This window comes from Salvelinus namaycush, chromosome 8 (assembly GCF_016432855.1).
Source record: "Salvelinus namaycush isolate Seneca chromosome 8, SaNama_1.0, whole genome shotgun sequence".
NCBI lineage: Eukaryota > Metazoa > Chordata > Actinopteri > Salmoniformes > Salmonidae > Salvelinus > Salvelinus namaycush.
The window spans coordinates 35697028-35722723 of record NC_052314.1 but is presented as its reverse complement, the minus strand read 5'-3'; the positions used below and the strand labels follow the sequence as shown (position 1 = coordinate 35722723).

The 25696-nt window shown below is 42.1% G+C and overlaps 1 protein-coding gene across 1 annotated transcript in view; it reads left to right on the top strand.

Moving 5' to 3' along the window:
* The window catches only part of LOC120052639 (tensin-3-like), a 76600-nt gene that overhangs the window by 45930 nt on the left and 4974 nt on the right, over nucleotides 1-25696 (top strand). Inside the window, exons 6-12 of the mRNA XM_038999677.1 lie at nucleotides 13666-13825; nucleotides 14229-14725; nucleotides 20858-20944; nucleotides 21304-21435; nucleotides 22210-22287; nucleotides 22392-22457; nucleotides 22788-22956. Of these exons, the coding sequence (XP_038855605.1) occupies nucleotides 13666-13825; nucleotides 14229-14725; nucleotides 20858-20944; nucleotides 21304-21435; nucleotides 22210-22287; nucleotides 22392-22457; nucleotides 22788-22956 (1189 nt within the window). The remainder of the gene's footprint in view (nucleotides 1-13665; nucleotides 13826-14228; nucleotides 14726-20857; nucleotides 20945-21303; nucleotides 21436-22209; nucleotides 22288-22391; nucleotides 22458-22787; nucleotides 22957-25696) is intronic.

Here is a 25696-nt window from a genome sequence, read left to right as displayed (position 1 = left end):
AAACCCCACAAGGTCAAAAGAGGTTGGTTGGTATTATGTTGATAATTTGTTATACCAGTATGGGCAAGTTTCTGATAAAGTCAGGTTCTAGTTTGTCTGTAACAGCAAAGAAAAAGGGAAATACAGTGGTTGCTCCACTAAAAGTTTTGTGATTGTGCTGCGGCACTTAGAGGTAGTTTGTGGTTTAGTACGGTACCCTGCGTCACTACTTTACCGCTCCAGACCAGCGCAAGGGGGAGTTAGAGCACTGATTATGCTTTTGGGTCCCAAGGTGCTACTGTGTCTCTAACTGACAATGAATGGGAGACATACACCTAAATAGAAATTGATAATTGTGCACGACTTCAGTATTACTTACTAAACTGTTGTTACACTAAGGTTTTTATTCTAAGAGAAAGTTTATTCTAAGCCTCAACTGGGAGACCCAAAAGATGATTGTAGGTTTTTGGTTTCTCTCCCTTTAAAAACAGTAATAAATCATTCAAAACATTAAACGGGCTGTATTTACAAATTACCAACAATGTCTCACCCCATCTTCAAGAATGGCCTTTTCGCGCTCATTTTACGTTATTTGAAAATGAAATCATCTCCAAAATATTGTTGTTTTTTAAACAAAGCAATTATTATTGTTATTGTTATTATTAATAATAATTTAGAATTATATAAAAGCCTCTTTGTCACGCCCTGACCATAGAGAGCTTTTTATTCTCTATGTTGGTCAGGTCGGGGTGTGACTAGGGTGGGACATCGAGGTGATTATATTTCTATGTTGGCCTGGTATGGTTCCCAATCAGAGGCAGCTGTTTATCGTTGTCTCTGATTGGGGATCATATTTAGGCAGCCATTTCCCCTTTGTGCTTTGTGGGATCTTGACTATGTACAGTTGCCTGTGAGCACTATAGCAGCTTCACGTTTCGGTTTGCATTTATTGTTTTCTTTGAGTTTCATTTCAAAATAAAGAGCATGGAACCATACCATGCTGCATCTTGGTCCACTCATTGTAACGATTGTGACACCCTTGGATATTCTCACAGACATATTTTTAACCCTGTTATTAGTAGGACAATATATATTGGTCATGGCTGCCGTGTGGCGCACAATGGGATTGCCTTGCAGTTCTCCAGCTGTATCCACTGAAATATCGGTGGGCGCACGAGGTTCAAGGCATGAGGGCAGGGGGAAAGGGATGGGCCGCAGAGCCGCGCACAGAAGACGGACCCACCCCGCCCCACTGGGTAGCACAGAGCAACACTTTAAGGGGCATTGCACTAATAATGGCGCTGACTAGGGAAACGTTCCCGCTGTTCTTAGTGCCAGTCTGCATGTTCAAACTAAAACAATGTAACTAATAATGGCGTGAAAAATGCCTTTTTGATATTAATTCGGAGGGCAGATATCAAATCAAATGATATATTATTAAATATTAAAGCATTAGACCTCTCACTAAAGGTGTCAGTCAAAAGTTATACTTAAATCCGAACTGGATATAACAAAAAATTACATGAAAAGCACACATTTATAAATCCCAAACTCTAAACGTAATTGGAAAGGTAGATGCAAATTATGATGTAAACAATATGCTGTGTAATGAAGGTGCATGACTCAGAAGTTTCTGTCCATGACTGACGCAACCCAAAAATACTCTTTCAAACACACACGGTCACGTTGTACAGAGCCATTATGGCTATTAGCAGGTAGCTGGACAATAGACTTACCTAGAAGAAGGGTAGTGGGAGAATTCTATCGACAAATGTATTTCTTAGTTAGGTTGGCTGTATCACAACTGGCCGTGATTGGTTGCAATTTCAGTTTAATCCACCAGAAAATACAAAACAAATAATAGAAGAAAAAGTATTATTACTTTTATGTATCACATCCGACCGTGACTGGGAGTCCTATAGGGCGGCGGACAATTGGTTCAGCTTTTCTCTCCCTCTAAAAACATAAATATATGTTTTGGCCTTTTGGCCCTCCAAAATATCGTTGTATATTATCAATTTGATGGCATAGTCATATAGCCCGGCACCTACATAAAACTGAGAGACTCACTCATTCATGGCTTTGGATCAAAAAAAATAAGTACCAACATTCTTTCTGATAGTCTTTTTAGGGATAGGGGGCAGCATTTTCATTTTGGATGAATAGCGTGTCCAGTGTGAACTGCCTCCTACTCTGTCCCAGATGCTAATATATGCATATTATTATTACTATTGGATAGAAAACACTCTGAAGTTTCTAAAACCGTTTGAATTATGTCTGTGAGTATAACAGAACTCATATGGCAGGCAAACTTCCAAACAGGAGGTGGAAATTCTGAGGCTGGTCGATTTTCAACTCATCGCCTATTCAAATCCCAGTAAGATATGGATTTGTTTGCACTTCCTACGCCTTCCACTAGATGTCAACAGTCTGTAGAACGTTGAATGAAGCCTCTACTGTGATGTGGGGCCGGATGGGAGGTGTTTCAGTCAGTGGTTTGGCAGATTGCCAGTTCCTGGTCATGCGCATTCCAAATGATATCGTCTTGCTTTCCATTACTTCTAGAGACACAAAGGAATTCTCCGGTTGGAACGTTATTGAATATTTAGGATAACAACATCCTGAAGATTGATTCTCTACTTAGTTTGACCAGTTTATTCGACCTGTAATATAACTTTTTGAAATTTTTGTCCGTGTTCGCCTGGATCTGCGCGAGCGTTTGGACATGTGTACTAAACGTGCTAGCAAAAGTAGCTACTTGGACATAAATAATTGACATTATCGAACAAAACAACAATTTATTGTAGAACTAGGATTCCTGGGAGTGCATTCTGATGAAGATCATCAAAGGTAAGGGAATATTTATGATGTCATTTCGTATTTCTGTTGACTCCAACATGGTGGAGAAATGTTTTTTATATCTGAGCGCCGTCTCAGATTATTGCGTGGTGTGCTTTTTCCGTAAAGTTTTTTGGGAAATCTGACACAGCGGTTGCATTAAGAACAAGTGTATCTTTAATTCTATGTAAAACATGTATCTTTCATCATTTGGATCTTTCATCAAAGTGTATGATGAGTATTTCTGTCATTAGATGTGGCTCTCTGCAATTTCTCCGGATATTTTGGAGGCATTTCTGAACATGGCGCCAATGTAAACTAAGATTTTTGGATATAAATATGCACATTATCGAACAAAACATACATGTATTGTGTAACATGATGTCCTATGAGTGTCATCTGATGAAGATCATCAAAGGTTAGTGATTAATTTTATCTCTATTTCTGCTTTTTGTGACTCCTATCTTTGGCTGGGAAAATGGCTCTGTGTTTTTTGGACTTGGCGGTGATCTAACGTAATCATATGTTGTGTTTTCGCTGTAAAGCATTTTTGAAATCGGACACGATGGGTAGATTAACAAAATGTTTATCTTTAATTTGCTGTATTGGACTTGTTAATGTGTGAAAGTTACATATTTAAAAAATATATTTTTGAATTTCCCGCGCTGCCTTTTCAGCGGAATGTTGTGGTGGGGTTCCGTAGCGGAACCCCGTGTGTCCCAGAAAGGTTAATAAAGAAATGTTTTGGTTATCCTGACCTGGACACCATGTACAGTGTTATAATAGGCCATTATGGGCTGTTAGCAGGACAATACCTTTACCAACACCTCTCTGTATTTTGATACTTTGTGGATGGGGCCTCCCGATTGGCGCAGCGGTCTAAGACACTGCATCGGAGTGCAAAATGCGTTGCTACAGATGCAGGTTTGATACCCCCACCGGGAGACCCATATGTAATTATTGGCGGTCATGTCATTGAAAAAAATATTTTCTGATATACCGTAGGCGACATGAGTCTCACTAGTGTCCTGTATTGTGGTGTAGGTCTTATTTATTTAAAGAGCATAATGAAGTTAGAAGCAATAGGATTTGAAGCAATAGACTAAACGCTCTGGTCAACTATTTCAGCACCGTTTTGCGCTGCTCTAAGACAAGCATGGGGACTGGTCTTGATAAATCAATGAGATTTTATTTTCACTGAATCTCCGTTTGGGTATTGGTTAGACTACAATTATACAATTAGGGTGTGGAAATGTTATGCTCTTAGTACTGTAGCCTACTCCCGACTATCACATAGCGCCATATTTTCCGTTCCATCCTAACGGAAACCCTGTTTTTTTTTTTTTTTCTTGGAATAGAAACACCATAATATTAATCAAATTAATTAAGCAAAATTTCTTAAAATCAGTCCCATATACTATATTCTTACAAAAAGGTTTTAATTTCTCTAGTACAGCCATTATTGAAGGCTTTCAAATGCTTCTCAAAGATGCCCTCTGGTGGTCAAACTATCACTAACTAGCGTTAATGGTTACAATGGCTGACACTTAAATAACCTGCCATAGATTTCTGAGGCACCATACAAGCTGTGCTGCCGTAAGCTGCAACTTTTAAAGGACGAACCACTGTAGTTGCTGTGAAAAAGTGATACTTTCTGTATTAATAGTACTGTTTTTGCTCATGTTTGGGTTACCTGTGTTGCCAACCTGGAATGTGGGCTAATGCTAGATATATGGTAACCTAATCCTTGGAATTTTGTAATAATTTACAGTATTTATAGTCAACGGGTTTTGTGCTTGTTTCGGGCGCAGAGGAGGCCACTCGCTCTAGTGGTTGCTCTCCGGTTGCTCTCGCTCTAGCCTGCCTAGTCAGTGAGTCAGTTGAATGAGAGAGCCAAGCCAACTCAAAACTGAAGAGAGAAGCACCAGATAAACAAAATATTTTGAACGTTATCATTACGGTGAGCGAGTTATAAAGCATATGATATGAAACACCAAGTTAAGCGGAGTGTAATGATATTATTTTTATTTTTATATGATGTTCTGATAGTTGAATTAATTTATTAACGTCTGTTAGCATGGAGCTAACGTTGTCTAAAGTTAGCTCCAGTCAAGCTAACCTTTCATCATGGCGACAAGCCCAAGGAACATTCACACAGTGTAAACAAAGGGAAACATTGTAACTTGCTGTTTTTAGGGATATGTTGTGTCATTGAAATTGCAAGATTATGTTATAATGCTTGTATTGCATTATAATGGTTGTTTTATTCGACAGAATAGAGTATTCTGTTAACTATTGTGTGTGTGTTCTACTGAGGATGGGCCTCTATGAGATAACACTGACAGAGGAGATTTACCACGTCTTTGGGAGATAAAACCTAAAGTGCATTCCAGAGAACATGAGGTAATGTTTGTGCTCTACCGTACCAGGAACGAGATTAGAACCTCGTCTTAGGGGCCAAACTGAACGATAATGTATAGTGAATGCTATCTGGCTACGGGATACTCCTTTCCATTTATAAAGTCTTCCTTTGTGAACTGTTCCTGTGGTTTGTGGTTTGTTATGTCGACTAGGGGGTGGATCTTTGCTATAAAAGATCTCAGTAGCCGTTGTTTTGCCACTCTCAACGGTTCATTAGAAATAGTGAATCGTAGAAAGTCATTGCTATTGCAAAGCTCTTATTATTAAAGATGTAGTTTAAGTATAACTCTGACTAGTGTGTGAAGTTTGTCTCTCCTCATTTGGTAATACAGAAATGTACCACCACAGTTGAGAATTACATGATGAAAATGTATCTATGCGATAATATGCTAATGAATACCTTTTAACACATTTTCTTTTTTAGTATGTTGGCTATTTAAAATGATATAACAGTAGCCAAGTCAGTTGAATGATTGAGAGCCAACTAAAATGGTATTGAAGAGAGATACACAAATTATTTTCAATCTTCAATGTTTGTCTCCCTTCATTTTTCTAACCATACCCTATCCAGGTCTAAAGGTTTTAGAAGGGACACTACACTTTGCTATGCAGAGCGAGTAGTCAATGTTTCATTATGTGAGTACCATAAATTACTACATTTTTGGTCACTTTACCCGGAAAATGCTGGGACACAGACCATCATAATACATTGTAAACAACTACCATGCTTTCATGTTTCACTACATGCTACACGAGGGAGACCCAGGGACGTGGGGCAACAGCCCCCACCCGGGGCTGGCCACTGCGGGACACCGCTGATCATTTTACAGTATTTTTAACCAAAGGCACCTGGGAACCCAAGCTCAACTAGCTATCCTGCTGCTCTGAGAGCAAAACTGTACTGTGTATAGGCATTTTTCACTCCAGAGACATTCCAAACGTGCCCCTGGTGACCGAATGTAATCCCATGTGCAGATCGGTGCGATAGCTCCTGGGGCCCTTGGGGATGGGCTGGGGGTTCATGGATGTGTTGGGTGAGACCGGGGGGCAACAGCCTACATTTGTAGTTGGCCACTGGGGGGGGGGCTCCACAGAGTCCTGGGCACATATCCACAAAGCATCTCAGAAAAGGTCTGAGGAATCGTGTTAAAAATAACTCCTAGCTCAGAGTAGGCTTAAGGATGTTAAGACGTAGGTTTAAGGATGTTAAGACGGATGTAAAATCAACTCCTTCAAGTTTATCTCAGCAGGTAATCAAGACAGTTTGAGGTACTGCAAAGAAAAGATAGTGATGACACTCGTTGACATTGTCCTAAATTGGGGAATAACCAATCGTGATGAGGCATCACCAGCTGTGAACTCCCTGACACGATCACTTTGCCTACTCTTAATTATTGCCTAACATGTTGACATGCATACCTTTTTATTAACCAATTCTGATGGTTGTTAATGAAAGCGGATTTTTTGGAATAATTACCATTATATCAACACAATCGTCACTCCCATTTAACAGCTCTAAATCGCATTGGCACAGTAGGCATCAAGCCTCTTGCCGATAATGTTGCATACAACGTTTGAAAAGTCAATCATTTTCATCTAACACAATCAAAGTTAACATAAGCCCTAGATGCCTTCAATTTCGAAACTTATAGGCATGCCCAATTTAGACATATTTTTATTTTTTTACAACGTGATGTTGCGCTCCAAATGGATAACTTGAAATAACGTAGGTAATAAATAATCAAAAGAAAAACGTATTTATTTATTAGCCTAGTGGTTACAAGTATTTAAGCATATCATGTCAAATAGGCCTTGTGAAATCAATGTCAAAAGCGCAAGAGTTGCATGTAGGTCTAGATTATTTATTAATGATCATATAGAAATATCAACACGTTCTTTTATCAACTCCAAAGCAATTGGTTGTGGCCCAGGAACCACTGACTAGCTGATTTAAAAATATATATTATCGAGAAACCTGCTGGTAACTCTAAGCTCATGAGGTTCCCTAAATATTCCTAAATATCTGTCTACTTGGTGTGACTCTTATGACTAAAGAGGGTTCACGCATAGCTTTTATTTTTTCCCATAAGAGTTGGAGTAAAATGTCTCTATTTTCAGCACACGTTTTTTATTCTGAGACGCTTTATGGATACGGGCCAAGCTTTCGCTCCAGAGACAATCTGATATAGCTCCAGGTGAGCTGGGGGTCCATGGCCGGGTTGGGTGAGACCCCCTAGTAGGGGCCAACAGCTCCCACCTGAGGTCGGCCACTGAGGGACGCCAATGGTAGTTTTAGCCCATTTTTCCCACAGGCACCTGGGAACCCAATACAAATCAATGCGAGCGCTCCAGACACTAAGTCCAAACGTGCAACTGGTGACCGAACGGCTTAACATGTGCAGATAGGGGGGATAGCTCCAGGGGCCCTCTGGGGTGGGTTGAGGGTTTATGGCCGGGTTGGGGAAGGTCCAGGGAGGGCCAAGGCCTCCAGGGGATGTCACTCCATCCAGCCAGCTCCCTGTCTTAGGGAGATGGCGGGAGACGGCCAGGGAGGGCTGGGGCCCAACCCAGGGCATATTCTCTGCTCCCCAGAAGGACAGTGTCACTCACCCAGTCACCCAGCCCAAGCCCCAGCTCTAGGCCTCTGCCAGCCCTCCACACCAGAGGCCCAGTAGGACAAAAAAACCTGGACAGAGCAGCCAACCTCCACAGAAGCTGCATGCTCTGCCCCCTGAAATACAGTGTCACTCACACACCTATTCACATGAGCCTTCTCCTTGGGGCCTACCTGACCTCTGCCGCACTCGAGGCACCCCATGTCTGGGCCTAACACCTGCCTACATGCCCTCTCCCTGGGCCTTAGAGTTAAGCTTAATCTCAACCATGGAACTCCACAGACTAAATCCAGACTTCAGGGCTCTAGGCCTACATTCCCTTCCCTGCCTGCCTGCCCTGTCCCTGGGCCTAAGTTCTGCTTTACGCTCCCTACCCAGGCCAACACCCCTCTCTCTGGGCGTCACCCATCACCGTATCCCGGCCAGGGTCAGCCACCTCCACAACCTCGCCCACCAGGCGAACCGGGGCACCTGCACTTAAGTACCTCTCTCCCGGCCACTAAGACCTCTATAGCCCCGCTGTCAGCAACCACCAGCACCTGGTGACCCAAACGCACTCTGTGCACCTGGTAATCTCTAACAGACAGCACCCTACACGCTGAAGGATGCTGCAAAGTGAAACATCTGTGTATGCTATCCCTGCTATTCCTGATGCAGTGATTATTTTTATTTATTAAGCTTTATGCGAGAACTTTTGAGTGTGGACCCATCAGACTTTTTTATTCACCTGGTAACCTATAACAGACTCTGTGCACCTGGTAACCTGCTTGCTTTCCCCACTCAATGCTCCAGCTTTGCAGCTGCCCCCCTATCCCCGGAACCAGAGCCCCAGAGTGCTATGTTTGTTATGTTTTTTCCCTCGCTTCCTGTAATGTCTCAGCGTCACCCTGTGGATGTCAGGGGGACTCACTACTGCTCACCATAGGTCCACCACACCGCTCCGTTTGCTTACTATTGCTTACCAGAGTCCCAGATCTCTCGTCCCACCACCACTCTGCTGCATCGGCCGCTCCGACAATTGCTCACTCTCGCTTACTGGCGGCATCCCAGCACTCGCCATCGGCACCGGCCGCATCCCACCACCGCTCTGCTGCATCTGCCGCTTCCCGCCACCACCACCACCACTCTGCTGCATACTCCGCTTCAAAATTACATCAAACCAGCCACTAGGGGCAACGCTGAGCATTATTACCATCAAGAAAGGCTTGGGTTTTGACAGGGATGGTGGATGGGCGTAAGCAGCAAGCGCCGGCTCTGAGGGTCGTGTGTTTGTTCCCAGTGCTCGGCACTTGTTTAAATTTTTTTGGTTTTAACCCTATCCCAAACCTTAACCCTTATCTTAACCATTCAGAATGACTGCCTAAACCTAACCTTAAACATCGGACGTTTATGGACAAAAGTCAGATTCTGCAGTGAGATTCTGAGAGCTTATTGATGTGTGTATGTGTTAGAGCCCTGCACGGGCATGAATTTTAAGCCCTACCTTAACCCACGATGTTCAAGTCCTACCGTATCCATAGCAAGGGCTTCGCTTGGGTTGCTTTGCTCAATGAAGAGACACCTGCATTGCTTGCTGTTTGGGGTTTTAGGCTGGGTTTCTGTACAGCACTTTGAGATATCAGCTGATGTAAGAAGGGCTATATAAATACATTTGATTTGATTTGATGAAAGAGCAGTTAGCTGTTAGTTACTTTTCGTCACTCAAAACTCCAGGAACATTATTGTTTTCTGTGAAATAATCTCTCCTGTTTTATATTTGAGGTTACATGAGGTTGAAGCACTTCAGACTCCATGTTATGATCATAGTCAGATATGACTGTACTGCGCGACAGAGCTTCAAAATGTTAGCGATCAATTTAGTGATATACAAGCCTTGCCCGTACCCTAGTTAATGTTGAAAAAACAGGCCCTACCCTGCCTTAACCCTATGTATAATGTCAGGGTGCGTCGGGCTCGTGTCAGGTACCAGAGATCTAGTGTGTGTGTATGTGCCTATGTGTGTGTGTGTGTGGCTGTTTGTGTGTGTGCGCGTGTGTGTGACTGCATCATGGAATGTGATTGCTGTAATTAGAGAACGGCAGTGACATCAGCTCCTCTTGACTATTGACCTTTAACCTCTAAGGTTTAAGGCCTGTGTCTGATGCTCTTCAAACTCAGAGGGATCAGCACGGGGTCAACGGTCTACACAAGGCTAAGGGCCGAAACGTGTTGCTCTTACTTTTAACAATAACGAAGCACTTTTATCAACTTCCACTGCCCTCCAAGAGTTGTTGTAATTCCTTTCACTTCAGTTTGTTCCTTAATTAATGCAGTTTGGTTGCAAAGTGTGGTAGCGGCAGTGTTTCCTTCCCCAATACTCCAGACAGAAAGAGGGGATATAGGTAAAGAGAAAGATGGATGTGATATTAGGTTGTATCGACAGTTGTGCTTATCTCGACAGAAGTTCTCCTTTAACATGTTAACCGTCTTAGGAATACGTGGGACGCACACACGCATACACACACATCCAGTTGATGTCAGAAGTTTACATACACTTAGGTTAGAGTCATTAAAACTTGTTGTTCAACCACTCCACACATTTCTTGACAAAAGTGATTTTTCCAACAATTGTTTACAGACAGATTATTTCACTTATAATTCACTGTTTCACAATTCCAGTGGGTCAGACATTTACATACACTAAGTTGACTGTGCCTTTAAACAGCTTGGAAAATTCCAGAAAATTATGTCATAGCTTTGGAAGCATATGATAGGCTAATTGACATAATTTGAGTCAATTGGAGGTGTACCTGTGGATGTATTTCAAAGCCTACCTTCAAACTCAGTGCCTCTTTGCTTGACATGATGGGAAAATCAAAAGAAATCAGCCAAGACCTCCACAAGTCTGGTTCATACTTGGGAGCAATTTCCAAATGCCTGAATGTATCACGTTCATTTGTACAAACAATAGTACGCAAGTATAAACACCATGGGACCACGTAGCCCTCATACCACTCAGGAAGGAGATGCGTTCTGTCTCCTAGAGATGAAAGTACTTTGGTGCAAAAAGTGCAAATCAGTCCCAGAACAACAGCAAAGGACCTTGTACAAAATTACCTATATCCACAGTAAAACGAGTCCTATATTGACATAACTTGAAAGGCCGCTCAGCAAAGAAGAAGCCACTGCACCAAAACCACCATAAAAAAGCCAGACTACGGTTTGCAACTGCACATGGGGACAAAGATCGTACTTGTTGGAGAAATGTTCTCTGGTCTGATTAAACAAAAATAGAACTGTTTGGCCATAATGATCATCGTTATGTTTGGAGGAAAAAGGGGGATGCTTGCAAGCCGAAGAACACCATCCCAACCATGAAGCACGGGGGTAGCAGCATCATGCTGTGGGGGTGCTTTGCCGCAGGAGGGACTGGTGCACTTCATAAAATAGATTGCATCTTGAAGATGGAAAATTATGTGGATATATTGAAGCAACATCTCAAGACATCAGTCAGGAAGTTAAAGCTTGGTCGCAAATGGGTCTTCCAAATGTACAATGACCCCAAGCAAACTTCCAAAGTTGTGGCAAAATGGCTTAAGGACCACAAAGTCAAGGTATTGGAGTGGCCATCACAAAGCCCTGACCTCAATCCCATAGAAAATTTGTGGGGCAGAACTGAAAAAGCGTGTGTGAGGAAGGAGGCCTACACACCTGACTCGGCTAAACCAGCTCTGTCAGGAGGAATGGGCCAAAATTCACGCAACTTATTGTGAGAAGCTTGTGGAAGGCTACCCAAAACATTTGTCCCAAGTTAAAGAATTTAAAGGCAATGCTACCAAATACCAATTGAGTGTATATTAACTTCTGACCCACTGGGAATGTGATGAAAGAAATTAAAGCTGAAATAAATAATTCTCTCTGCTATTATTCTGACATTTCACATTCTTAAAATAAAATGGTGATCATAACTGACCTAAAACAGGGAATTTTACTTGGATTAAATGTCAGGAATTGTGAAAAACTGAGTTTAAATGTATTTGGCTAAGGTGTATGTAAACTTCCGACTTCAACTGTACATGCTCTCTCATACACACAGTCGGACGTCCCCAGGCCAGATTGGCACCAGCTTTTAGTTTACATTGAAGATGTAGGGTAAGGTCACCATAAACATATAGAAAGCTTGCATCCCAAATGTCCTCCTATTCCCTATATAGTGCACTACTTTTGACCAGGGTGTGTGTGTGTGTGTGTGTGTGTGTGTGTGTGTGTGTGTGTGTGTGTGTGTGTGTGTGTGTGTGTGTGTGTGTGTGTGTGTGTGTGTGTGTGTGTGTGTGTGTGTGTGTGTGTGTGTGTGTGTGTGTTATGTAATCTAGTACTGGAGATGACAAGAGGGGGTTTAATTCAGCCTAAATTCCTCAACATCAAGTCAATGGAGAAGAGGGGGAGAGAGAGGGATGAAAGAATAGGAGAGAAGGATTAAAGAGAGAGAGAGAGCGCAAGAGAGAGATAGAAAGAGAGGAGAGAGAGGTGGGGAGAGTGGGAGGGGGCTGTAGTGGATACAAGGAGGTCTTTATGATGGCTACATTTTTTCTTCATTACTCAACATGACTCACACTGCTTCTCCTGCCTGAAGGGGCTTGTTTGTGGGATCTTTGGGGAATGACATCAAATGTTCAGTCTTTAAATTAAATAGGTTACCTTGCACCATGACAGTTCCAGTCTTGTAGAGGTTGAATGTTATCATGGTGCTGTCAGGGTTGTCTGTCTCTTTTACTTTCACCCATAGTGAGAGCAGACTGCTGAGCGCCATACATTGGCTGGTCAGTGAGAAAGATGAAATTACTCACATCGCCGTTTTTGTACAGGTCTGTGAAAAGGGTTTCTGGCCTCCCCTTTAGTAGTTTCTGTTTAAAAGCTTTCCTTGTTGTGTCATTCTTTGGCCTCTGGAGGGTAGAGAATGGACTCAGCGCTGAGGGAACACATGGTGCCTGTGGGCTCTGCTGCTGCTGCTCTGTTCTGCTGCTGCTGCACCGTTGCCACGGTGACCGTTTTAGTTTGTCTGCTTATGTTGCTAGCTTACTCTAATTTAGCTAAAAGAAATCTTCAAAAATAGTGAAAAATCTTTACAAACACAAAAAGAAAAGATATGTTTAAGGTTAGAGTGCGTGCTGCTTTTTGGTTTATTCACTCAGTTTGGTCATTTGATGTAGTTATGGTAACTGCACTTGCTAGGTTTGTTCTAGCTCAATTTTTAGCTTGCTGGCTAGGTTTTTGTTGTGTAGCTAGTTAAGGAGAGTAAAAACTACTTCATTTGAGGAGCAATGTAAAAAAAAAAGACATATTCCGATTGAATAGAGTTGTTGTTCATCATATCTTGTTTGGAATTATTTTTAGATTGGAGATGTTCATCTCATTTTAAAAAGAGATAAATCAGGAGCTCATGCTGAGCATGTCTGTAGCTCTCTCTCTCTCGACAGAACATATGGCTGTAGTACAGAGCTAATACACAGGATCTGGTTAGAACTCACAAAGAGCAGTGTGCAAGAAAACATCTCATGGACTGTGAATCTGAGACTTGCTACACTAAGATAAATTAGAAGCAAACGTATTTTGGAAGTGGGGAACTGAACAGGTTATGTTAAAGGATGACCTTCATACAAACCTCCAGTCACATACTGCACTGTATGCACCATAGAGCTGCATGGGCAGCTATTCAGCGTCTCAAAGATAAGAGATGAGCTCTCTAGTAGCCTAGTATGCACCTACCTGTAATGTTAAAGGGGAAGCCATGCCACAGTCTTAAAGGGATGCTGTTGTTTTTATTTTCTTGCAGATTCCCGAAGTTTCCTGGACAGTAGTATGAACCAAACTCCAGCCTCGTCGAATGGAGAGCTTTTCTGCTCGGAACTGTCCTTCACTCCTGCCACCTGTCAGAGAATGTTCGGATCCATGCACACTGTATCGTCAAGGAGCACCCTCCCACACACAAACAGGTACTGTCTTTCTTTCACACTGCAGTGTTTTAGTGTGTGTGTTTACTGTAGCTACATTTTGTCACGCCTGCTCCCGCTCCCCCTCTCTGGCGCTCGAGGATGCCAGGCTGCCTATCATTACGCACACCTGTCAACATCATTACGCACATCAGCGCTTCATTGGACTCACCTGGACAACGTCACTTTGTTGATTGCCCCTTCTATATCTGTCTGTTCCTCAGTTTGATCCCCGTGTCAGCATTATTGTTGTCATGTTTCCCTTGTTCAGACGCTGTCCTTGTTTGTTTCATGTCCGTTTATGCATTAAATATTCACTCCCAGTACTTGCTTCTTGTCTCCCAGCTGCTGTCCTTACACATTTGTGCTTATACTTGATCATCCCCTTCTCTCTCTCTCTCCTCAGCCAAACCCCACCTCCGGTGTGGCTGGACAGGACTCCTATGTCCCTGTCCTCCCCATTCCTCCCCCCTTCCTCTTCCTCTCTTTCTCCCCTCAGCCTCCTCAATGCGCACAAATCTCCCCTGGGGGCCCAGAGGGACCAGAGCCGGGGTGAGACCCGGGGTGAGAGGAACCAGGGTGCCCAAAGCCAGGGGGATTTAGTCTCTCTGCTGCTGGGGAATGGACATCTTGGTCTGGAGGATAGCCTGTTGGAAGCTGTGGAGGGGCTGGGGGGCCTGGATCTAGGCCTGGGGCTTGGAGAGGGTGGACTGACAGGACTGCCACCCGTGCTGCCTGAGAAGACGGTACCAGGGCTGGCTGGGTCCCGGTCCCCCTCTCTCAGTGGATTATCCAGCCCCCACAGTGGTAGTAGTCTCAGCATCCCCTTCCCCTCAGCCATGACCCCAGCCCCTTTCAGAGGACTCAGCCCTGGTGGTGGTGGAGCCCCTTTGTCTGGATCAGGTACACATGCACACAGACACACACACACCATCATTCCTGTTCCCAAAAAACTCTAAGGCATCCTGCTACGATTACTACCGACCTGTAATAATGAAGTGCTTTGAAAGGCTGGTCATCGCACACATCAATTCCATCATCCCAGACACCTTCGACCCACTCCAATTTGCATACCTCCCCAACAGATCCACAGATGACGCATTCTCTATTCCACTCCACACTGCCCTCTTCAACCTGATCACCAACGACTGACTATGAGACAGTCTACAGGGAGGAAGTCAGAGATCTAGCAGTGCGGTGCCAGGACAACAGTCTCTCCCTCAACTTCAGCAAGACCAAGGAACTGACTACAGAAAACAAGGACGGGTGCACACCCCCATCCACATCGATTGGGCTATAGTGGAGAGGGTCCAGAGATTCAAGTTCCTTGGTGTCCACATCACTAAGGACTTAACATGGTCCTCTCACACCACAACAGTTGTGAAGTAGGCATGATTTGGCATAGCCCCTCAGATCCTTAGGAACTTATAGCTGCAGCATTGAGAGCATCCTGACTGGCTGTATCACCGTCTGGTATGACAACTGCACCGCCCTTGAACAAAAGGCCCTACAGAGGGTGATATGGACGGCCCAGCACGTCACTCGGGGTGAGCTCTCAGTCAATCCAAGATGTACATGCCAGGCAGCGTCTGAGAAAGACCAGCAAAATTGATAAAGACTACAGCCATGCTGCTGTCCGGCAGGCAGTACCGGTGCATCAAGGCTCAGACCAACAGACTCCTAAACAGCTTCTATCCCCTGGCTATAAGACTGTTAAATGGCTAACAACTCCTGCTCTCCCTCTCCCACAGACTACCCACACTGACTCTATGCCCATCCACAGGACTCCACCCGCTCAGACATACACACCTTCACTGTCTTACTTACACACACAGTGGTGTGGTGGGCATTGCTTATACTCACTACTTAATCCCGATTGATACTTATCAAAGTAGTGTATTGGAGGTATGTGCCGTATCAATTAATAGGGCTGATGGAACCGATTGGAATGTTTATATTAAAATGCAGATCAACTATTATTTCTTCACATTTTAGGCACAGCAAAATACGCACGGCAGTAGGCCTATGCGTGAATGTTGCAAAATGCAATTTGCGGGAAAAGACTGTTCCGAAATGCGCACCGCACCGCACATGCGAGCGATTTCGTGGACAGAGATGGAAATATCAGTTAGAAAAAGGGGGGATTTAACCTTTCATTGCTACCCATCCCGGATCCGGGAGCATCCTCATCAAAAAAGCTGACTAGCATAGCCTAGCCTAACGCGACAGGGATATCATACAATATAATTGTAATACAGCAAATGAAAGATAAACATCTTGTGAATATAGCCATCATTTCAGATTTTTTAAATGTTTTACAGCGAAAACACAATATGTATTTCTATTAGCTAACCACAATAGCAAAAGACTCAACCGCATATTTTCACAATTTTTCTACCGAATAGGTAGCTATCACAAAACCGACCGAATAGAGATATAATTAGTCACTAACCAAGAAACAACTTCATCAGATGACAGTCTTATAACATGTTATACAATAAATGTATGTTTTGTTCGAAAATGTGCATATTTGGGGTATAAATCATAGTTTTACATTGCAGCTACCATCAAAAATATCACCAAAGCAGCCAGAATAATTACAGAGAGCAACGTGAAATACCTAAATACTCATCATAAAACATTTATAAAAATACATGGTGTACAGCAAATGAAAGATAAACATCTTGTGAATCCAGCCAATATTTCAGATTTTTTAAGTGTTTTACAGTGAAAACACAATATAGCATTATATTAGCTTACCACAATAGCCAAACACACAAATGCATTTATTAGCAGCAAAAGGTAGCGATCGCAAAAACCAGCAAAAGATGTAAAATTAATCACTAACCTTGACCAACTTCATCAGATGACAGTCTTATAACATCAGGTTATACAATACACTTATGTTTTGTTCGAAAATGTGCATATTTAGAGCTGCAAACCGTGGTTATACATTGTGAATATGTAGCATCGATTCACCAAATTGTCCGGAGCTATTTTGGACACTCACCTAATCTGACCAAAGAACTCATCATAAACTTTACTAAAAAATACATGTTGGACAGCAAATGAAAGATACACCAGTTCTTAATGCAACCGCCGTGTTAGGTTTTTAAAAATAACTTTACCATAACAAACAGCTTACGTTATAGCGAGACAGCGCCCTCAAAAAGGGCGGATAATAGGACTAAACATTTTCCACAGAAATACAAAATAACATCATAAATTGTTCTTACTTTTGCTGAGCTTCCATCAGAATCTTGTACAAGGAGTCCTTTGTCCAGAATAAATTGTTGTTTGGTTTTAGAATGTCCTTCTCTCCTGTCGAATTCGCTCCACAAGGCTAGCCAATGTTGATGACGTTCCCAATTTCTCTCGACGCAGAGAACGGAAAACTCCAAAAGTCCCATTAAACGTTGAATAAACTGATGAAACTCGGTTGAAAAAAGACACGTCATTCCAAGAGCTCTTGTTCGACCTCAGATCAAGCTAGACACCCCATTCCACCTTCCACTGCCTGTTGACATCTAGTGGAAGGTGTATGCAGTGCATGCATATCCATAAATATAAGGCAATTCAATAGGCAGGCCCTGGAACAGAGCATCGTTTTCAGATTTTTCACTTCCTGTCTGGAAGTTTGCTGCAAAATGAGTTCTGTTTTACTCACAGATATAATTCAAACAGTTTTAGAAACTTGAGAGTTTTTTCTATCCAATACTAATAATAATATGCATATTGTACGATCTAGAATAGAGTACGAGGCAGTTTAATTTGGGCACGATTTTTTCCAAAGTGGAAACAGCGCCCCCATATTGACAAGAAGTTAAAGATGCAACAACTACCATGGGTTGCTTATATGATTAGGATAAAGCCTTTGACTGCTAGACAATGGAAGAAAACTGAAAGAAAACCAATAGAACAGGAGAATGCATAAGAGTTAGTTTTTATTCCCCACAAAAGGTGGGAATTTGTCAATAGGCTACTTTGATGCAAGGTAAGACAGGCCTCAACATATGAAGGATTCAAACAATTAAGGAACCGGAAAAATTTTGCAACGCTAATTATAGGCTTAACCGTCTTTAGGTAAACCGAAATGCTTTCTCAAAAACCTTCTCTATTTAATGTTAAATAGCTACAAAGTAACCTATCAGAATGATTTCATGAGCATTTTCATCAATCCAGTGCCCATTCCAATGTAAACTCCATCTCATGTGCTACAGAAACACTGTTAATCAAACAATAGTGCTAGCAGCCTGCACACTTGAATTAAAGGGTAACTACTCTCAAAAACCTGCATTTCTTAGATTTTTTCCAGACCTCAAAAGTGGTCTCCTGATGTGGGTTAACCTCTAATTCCTCCCAAACCCGGATCCAGGAGCACCCCCATCAGTAAAAAAGCTGACTAGCATAGGCTAGCATAGCGTCACAAGTAAATACTAGCATCTAAATATCATTAAATCACAAGTCCAAGACACCAGATGAAAGATACACATCTTGGTAATCAAGCCATCATTTCTGATTTTTAAAATGTTTTACAGGGAAGACACAATATGTAAATCTATTAGCTAACCACGTTAGCAAAAGACACCATTTTTTTTACTCCACCAGTTTTTTACTCCATCAGTAGCTATCACAAATTCGACCAAATAAAGATATAAATAGCCACTAACCAAGAAACAAATTCATCAGATGACAGTCTGATAATATATTTATTGTATAGCATATGTTTTGTTAGAAAAATGTGCATATTTCAGGTATAAATCATAGTTTACCATTGCAGCCACCATCACAACTCGACTAGAATAACTACAGAGAGCAACGTGTATTACCTAATTACTCATCATAAAACATTTCTTAAAAATACACAGCGTACAGCAATTGAAAGACACAGATCTTGTGAATCCAGACAATATTTCAGATTTTCTAAGTGTTTTACAGCGAAAACACAATATAGCGTTATATTAGCTTAGCACAGTAGCAAACCACACAACAGCATTGATTCCAGCCAAACATAGCGATAACGTATTCACCACCAAAATATATTAATTTTCACTAACCTTCTCAGAATTCTTCAGAGGACAGTCCTGTAACATCATATTACACAATGCATATAGAGTTTGTTCGAAAATGTGCATATTTAGCGGCACAAATCGTGCTTATACAATGAAAATAGTGTCCAAATACTCAAGCAATCTGTCCGGCGCCATCTTGGAAAGACACCTATTCTTATCGAAAACTATTCATAAACTTGACTAAAAAAATACAGGTTGGACAGCAATTGAAAGACAAATTAGTTCTTAATGCAATCGCTGAATTACATTTTTAAAATTAACGTTACTGTGCAATACAGGGTGCAATACAGGGTGCGATAACGCCTTGCTACACGGCAAATAATTGCGTCTTATGCATTTTACTTTTTCAACAGAACAACAATAAATAGTTCTTACTATTAGCTGAACTCCCATCAGAATCTTGGGAAAGGTGTCCTTTGGCCAAAAGAATCGTTGCTGGGTTAGCAGTACACAATGGCATGCGAGAGAGAGATACCCAACTCAATACAACGGCAGAAAATGAAATGCCCGAAAATCGCAATATACTGACATAAACTGATATAAATCGGTTTAAAATAACAAGATTATGATGTCTTTAAAGCCTATATCGAATAAAAACAGAGCCGGATATAACTAGAAGCTAAAACGGGAGCTTCTAAAACGACATCCCAATGTCCTTAGTGCGTCAGCGCGAAGAAGCAAAAGAAGGGACACCTCGATTCCAATCAATTTATAGACTTTCTGAACTGCGTAGAGACTCCATTTCAAGGCCCTCTATTCGCTGACACCCAGGGGAAGGCGTATGCAGTGCATCTCAACCAATAGAAGACAGGCAAAGTTATACACAGGTCTGAGAACAGGTTTGGAAAAATCTGCATTCTCAACTCCACATAGGGAAATTGCTCTAAGTCCAGTTCTGTTTCACTTACAGACATAATTCAAACGGTTTTAGAAACTAGAGAGTGTTTTCTATCCAATAGTAATAATAATATGCATATTGTACGAGCAAGAATTGAGTACGAGGCAGTTTAATTTGGGAACACCAAGAAAAAAATAGTGCTAACAGCTCCCCCTATTGACAAGAAGTTTTGTTATGGACTTATCGTTTGGAAACATTTGGCAAAATTTGAGTATACCCACTTCTCCAGGCACCACATGCTCACTCACACACTCATTATTGACGCCATACACTTACACCCAATGGCACACATGACCTCACAACTACGCTGCTGCTAAAATTATTATTGATTAGATGTATTACTATCACTACGCTGCTGTTAATTGATTGCCATTATCATTAGTATCTATTTATTTATCCTGCTATTACTCCTATTTACATGTACACTATATATACAAAAGTATTTGGACACAACTTCAAGTTAGTGGATTCTGCCAATCACGCCTACACGGACACTCACACCCACACATTGACATTTGCATACACACATTCGCCACCATGCACACATCAACCCACCACTTATGCTGCTGCCATACTGTTTAATATTATTATTATTATTTAGCTTCCTACCAGTCACTTTCTCCTAATCACTGCCTACATGTACATATCCACTTCAAATACTCCACTATCCCTCCCTATTGTACATTTGGTGCTGGTACTGACCCTGTATATACAGTAGCTGACATTTATCTGAAATGTAGTTTTTCTTTCCTCACTTATTTGGTGTGTTTTTGTTATTGTTGTATAGTTTATTACTTATAATATTTTGATACTCAATATTGCACTGTTGGGTAGGGCTTGCAAGTTAAGCATTTCACTGTACCTGTGCATGTGAAAAATGAAACCTCATTACACAGTCTGTCCCATGTTGTAAACATGTATAGACAGCTATACGTTGACTCTCACCCGTACATCCAAAGACAATGGCTGTGTCTCAAAAATATGTTTATATGCCATAGTGCTCTATTTCTCTCTTTCTCTCTCTTCACACCAAGTGGTTGTCTCTGTCTGTGTGTTGTGTTGCAGACCCGTTTTCCAGTAAGCAGGACAATGTGAAGTTTGTTCAGGACACTTCCAAATTCTGGTACAAGCCTGACATCTCCAGAGATCAAGGTAAATATTGTCTCCGGATATTAGACGGGTGCTGCAAGATCTCTTTCTCTCTTTGTGTGTGTGTGTGTGTGTGTGTGTGTGTGTGTGTGTGTGTGTGTGTGTGTGTGTGTGTGTGTGTGTGTGTGTGTGTGTGTGTGTGTGTGTGTGTGTGTGTGTGTGTGTGTGTGTTGGCTTGAATATTTTCTTTTCACACTGTTCCAGCCATTATGCTAGATGTGCATTACACATTGTGCAACCAGGCCAGAGCAGTACAGTTCGGCTTGGCTTGGCTCTGTTTGTCTCAGTAGTCTGAAAAGGGCATCACAGTCGCTACTGACTATGACATGACTTTGTTTTTTGACTCCTGTTGTGCTCTGTAGCCATCGGTGTGCTGAAGGACAGAGAACCTGGATCCTTCATTGTCAGGGACAGTCACTCGTTCCGCGGAGCCTACGGATTGGCTATGAAGGTGGCCACACCCCCTCCCTCTGTCCTGACACAGAGCAAGAAAGGTGGGTGTGATAGGCTACAAATTACTGTTTTTCAAATGGCATGCTATTCCCTATAAAGTGCACTTCATTTGACCAGAGCCCTATGGGAATAGGATGCCATTTGGGACGCCACCTCAGAGAGGTCTATAAGTTCCAACATGGTCTCATTAGAATATGTCATAACATTTTACCATTGTAGTTATATGTCACTTCTGACTTTCTTCTAATGAGATATTTTTGTCAGTCCAGGGCGGTGTAGGGTGAAGTTGCCGCTAGATGCTGATCCTGTGTCATTTTAGCATTTTTCCCACAAATTGTTAAGGTTAGAATTAGGGGAGGGGAAGCTGATCCTAGATCTGTACCTAGGGCACTTGCCATTTCCCCTATCCTCTCTGATGTCACTTCCTATCTCCATAGTGGGTGGCGACCTATCCAATGAACTGGTTAGGCACTTCCTGATTGAGTGCACACAAAAAGGGGTGCAGCTTAAGGGCTGTCCCAATGAACCCTACTTTGGTGAGGACATATTCCTGTGTGTTGTGCTATGTGCCTATGTATGTGTGTTCTGTTCTTTTGTGGTGTTTTGTGTTGTGTTGTGTTCTATGCATATGTGTACTGTATGGGCGCATATGTTCAGTTTTGTGAAGTAATACAATGTATTCCTCTGGTGGACATACTCAGTAGTGCATCTAAACAGGTCCACAAAATCTGGTCCCAAAAATATTTTGGGTTGACCAAAGACTAGATGGAAAGGTATATTGAAGCATCTGAGACAGTGTTTTCTGTTCCTCACAGGAAGTCTGACTGCGTTGGTCTGTCAACATTCCATTACCCCTTTGGCCCTGCCCTGTAAACTCATCATCCCCGAAAGAGGTAAGAATGTGTGTGTGTGCCTTTCCTTGTGTTTTTATAAATACAATTATATCAGTTCCCACTAAACTTCCCTTTTCTTCCTGTGTTGTCAAACCCCCTGGAAGAGACAAGTGATCCATCAACACAGTCAGTAACCAACTCTGCTGCTGAGCTACTCAAACAGGGAGCAGGTACTTTATAGTCTCAGCTCTCCTCTTCTCTGACATTGTGTGTGTGTGTGTGTGTGTGTGTGTGTGTGTGTGTGTGTGTGTGTGTGTGTGTGTGTGTGTGTGTGTGTGTGTGTGTGTGTGTGTGTGTGTGTGTGTGTGTGTGTGTGTGTGTGTGTGTGTGTGTGTGTGTGTGTGTGTGTGAACTTTCATTGTGTAACATGTATGCTTCTCCGTGTAGTTCATGGGCTCAGTAGAGCTGCAGTCTCTGACTGGGTACCAGTCTGTATGTGTGTTACAGTGTATAACGTGTGTGTGTTACAATGTGTAACTGGTGTGTGTCTCTCTCCCTAGCTTGCAGTGTGTGGTTCTTGGGCTCAGTAGAGCTGGAGTCTTTGACAGGGTACCAGGCTGTGCAAAAGGCAGCCAGTCTGACTCTGGCCATGGATCCTCCTCCAACCTCCACTGTGGTTAATTTCAAAGTCTCAACACAGGGCATCACTCTCACCGACAATCAGAGGAAGTGAGTCATACACACACTTGTATGATCACACATGCACGCGGCATGCCATGCATTCATGTGAGCACACACATACATACACACACACACACACACACACACACACACACACACACACACACACACACACACACACACACACACACACACACACACACACACACTTGAGCATGCATAGGTATGCATGCACACACATATAATATAAAGAACCTCCTACAAAATAAGGGTATGGTATTGTTCCCTGGGGAACAAAAATATCGAAATACAGATAATGTACCTTCAGAGGTACACATAATGATATCACATGGTATTGTTCGTTACCCTTTTGGTACATGTGCGGATAAAGAGTATGAGGGTCCATTTTTGTCCCCAATATTTTGAATATTAAGATACAATCATCACACTCTAGTTCTCGACGTACGTTGAAGGTACATTTCTGTTTCCCAATACATTGCAGAAAAGCAATGTATTGAAGGAAGGTACATATTTGTACCTACCATAAGGCCCAATTATTAATTTTTGACACCTAAAAGGAACTAACGGCTCTGTCACTGGGGTGGTACACTAAAAAGGCACATTTGTACCATCTTCATTACCATAAGTGGTGTAAAGTACTAGTAGTAGTTTTTGGGGGTATCTGTACTTTACTATTTATAATTTTGTCAACTTTTACTTTTACTTCACTACATTCCAAAATAAAATAATGTCCTTTTAACTCAAATCAAATGTTATTGGTCACATACACATGTTTAGCAGATGTTATTGCGGGATTAGCAAAATGCTTGAACTCCATACATTTTCCCTGACACCCAAATGTACTCATTACATTTTGAATGCTTAGCAGGACAGGAAAAATGGTCAAATTCATGCACTTATCAAGAGAACATCCCTAATGCCTCTGATCTGGCAGACTCACTAAACACAAATGCTTTGTTGTAAATATGTCCGTGTTGGAGCGTGCCCCTGGCTCTCCCAGAAAAAAAAGAAAATGGTGCCGTCTGGTTTGCTTAATATGAAGTATTTGAAATTATTTATACTTTTACTTTTGATACTTAAGGAAATTTTAGCAATTACATTTACTTTTGATACATAAGTATATTTAAAACCAAATACTTTTAGTATTTTACTGGGTGACTTTCACTTTTACTTGTCATTTTCTATGAAGGTATCTTTACTTTTACTCAAGTATGACAATTGGGTACTTATTCCACCACTGATTATCATATTTCCTTGCAGTTCCCCCATGGGTTCAAGTCCGAGCTCTTGCTGGGCCACTCAAGGACATTCAGAGACTTGTCCCGAAGCCACTTCTGTGTCTTAGCTGTGTGCTTAGGGTTGAAGTCCTGTTGGAAGGTGAACTTTCGCCACAGTCTGAGGTCCTGAGAGGTCTGGAGCAGGTTTTCATCAAGGATCTCTCTGTACTTTGCTCTGTTCATCTTCCTTTGATCCTTACTAGTCTCCCAGTCCCTGCTCCTGAAAAACATCTCCACAGCATGATGCCGCCACCCCCATGCTTCTGGTTCTGTTTTCCTCCAGACGTGACGCTTGGTATTCAGGCCAAAGAGTTAAATCTTGGTTTCATCAGACCAGAGAATCCTGTTTCACATGGTCTGAGAGTCTTTAGGTGCCTTTTGGCAAACTCCAAGCGGGCTGTCATGTGCCTTTTACTGAGGAGTTTCTTCTGTCTGGCCACTCCACCATAAAGGCCTGATTGATGGACCGCTGCAGAAATGAGAGGAACTCTGGAGCTCTGTCAGAGTGACCATTGGGTTCTTGGTCACCTCTCTGGCCGTGGCCCTTCTCCCCCGATTGCTCAGTTTGGCCGGGCGGCCAGCTCTAGGAAGAGTCTTGGTGGTTCCAATCTTATTCCATTTAAGAATGATTGCGGCCATTGTGTTCTTGGGGACCTTCAATGCTGCAGACATTTTTTGGTACCCTTCCCCAGATCTGAGCCTCGACACAATCCTGTCTCTGAGCTCTACAGACAATTCCTTTGACCTCATGGCTAGTTTTTTTCTCTGACAATCAATGTCAACTGTGGGACCTTATATAGACAGGTGTGTGCCTTTCCAAATCATGTCCAATCAATTGAATTTCCCACAGATGGTCTCCAATCAAGTTGTAGAAACATCTCAAGGATGATTTAATGGAAACAGGGTACACCAGAGCTCAATTTTGAGTCTCATAGCAAAGGGTCTGAATACTTATGTAAATAAGGTATTTCAATTTTTTATTTTTAATACATTTGCAAAAAAAATCTAAAAACCTGTTTTCACTTTTCATTATGGGCTATTTTTATTTATTCCATTTTAGAATAAGGCTATAACGTAGCAAAATGTCGAAAAAGTCAATGGGTCTGAATACTTTCCAAATGCAATGTATCTCACGAGGCCTTATTGTGAGGCCTAATTTGACCCTAATACAGTATGCCACAGAGACTTTGAATACCGTATGTGAAAATGTAAATGTGACTAACTTTCCAGTTGTATGTATTGCATGTAATATATTGTGTTGTGATTATGTATTTGTATGCTGGTGTCACAACAGGAATTTCCATGGAAAACTTAAGTATTTCGTATTGTATCTGAGGTATGAACTGGGGTAGAATTATGCACCTGTAACTAAAGGTTCAAAGGACTACCTTACATGGTACCACCCCATTAACAAGCGTTGGTACACCTTTAGGAACATGCTTTCCTCCTCGCTACCCCAACCCCGGCCAACAGCTCCGCACCCCTCGCAG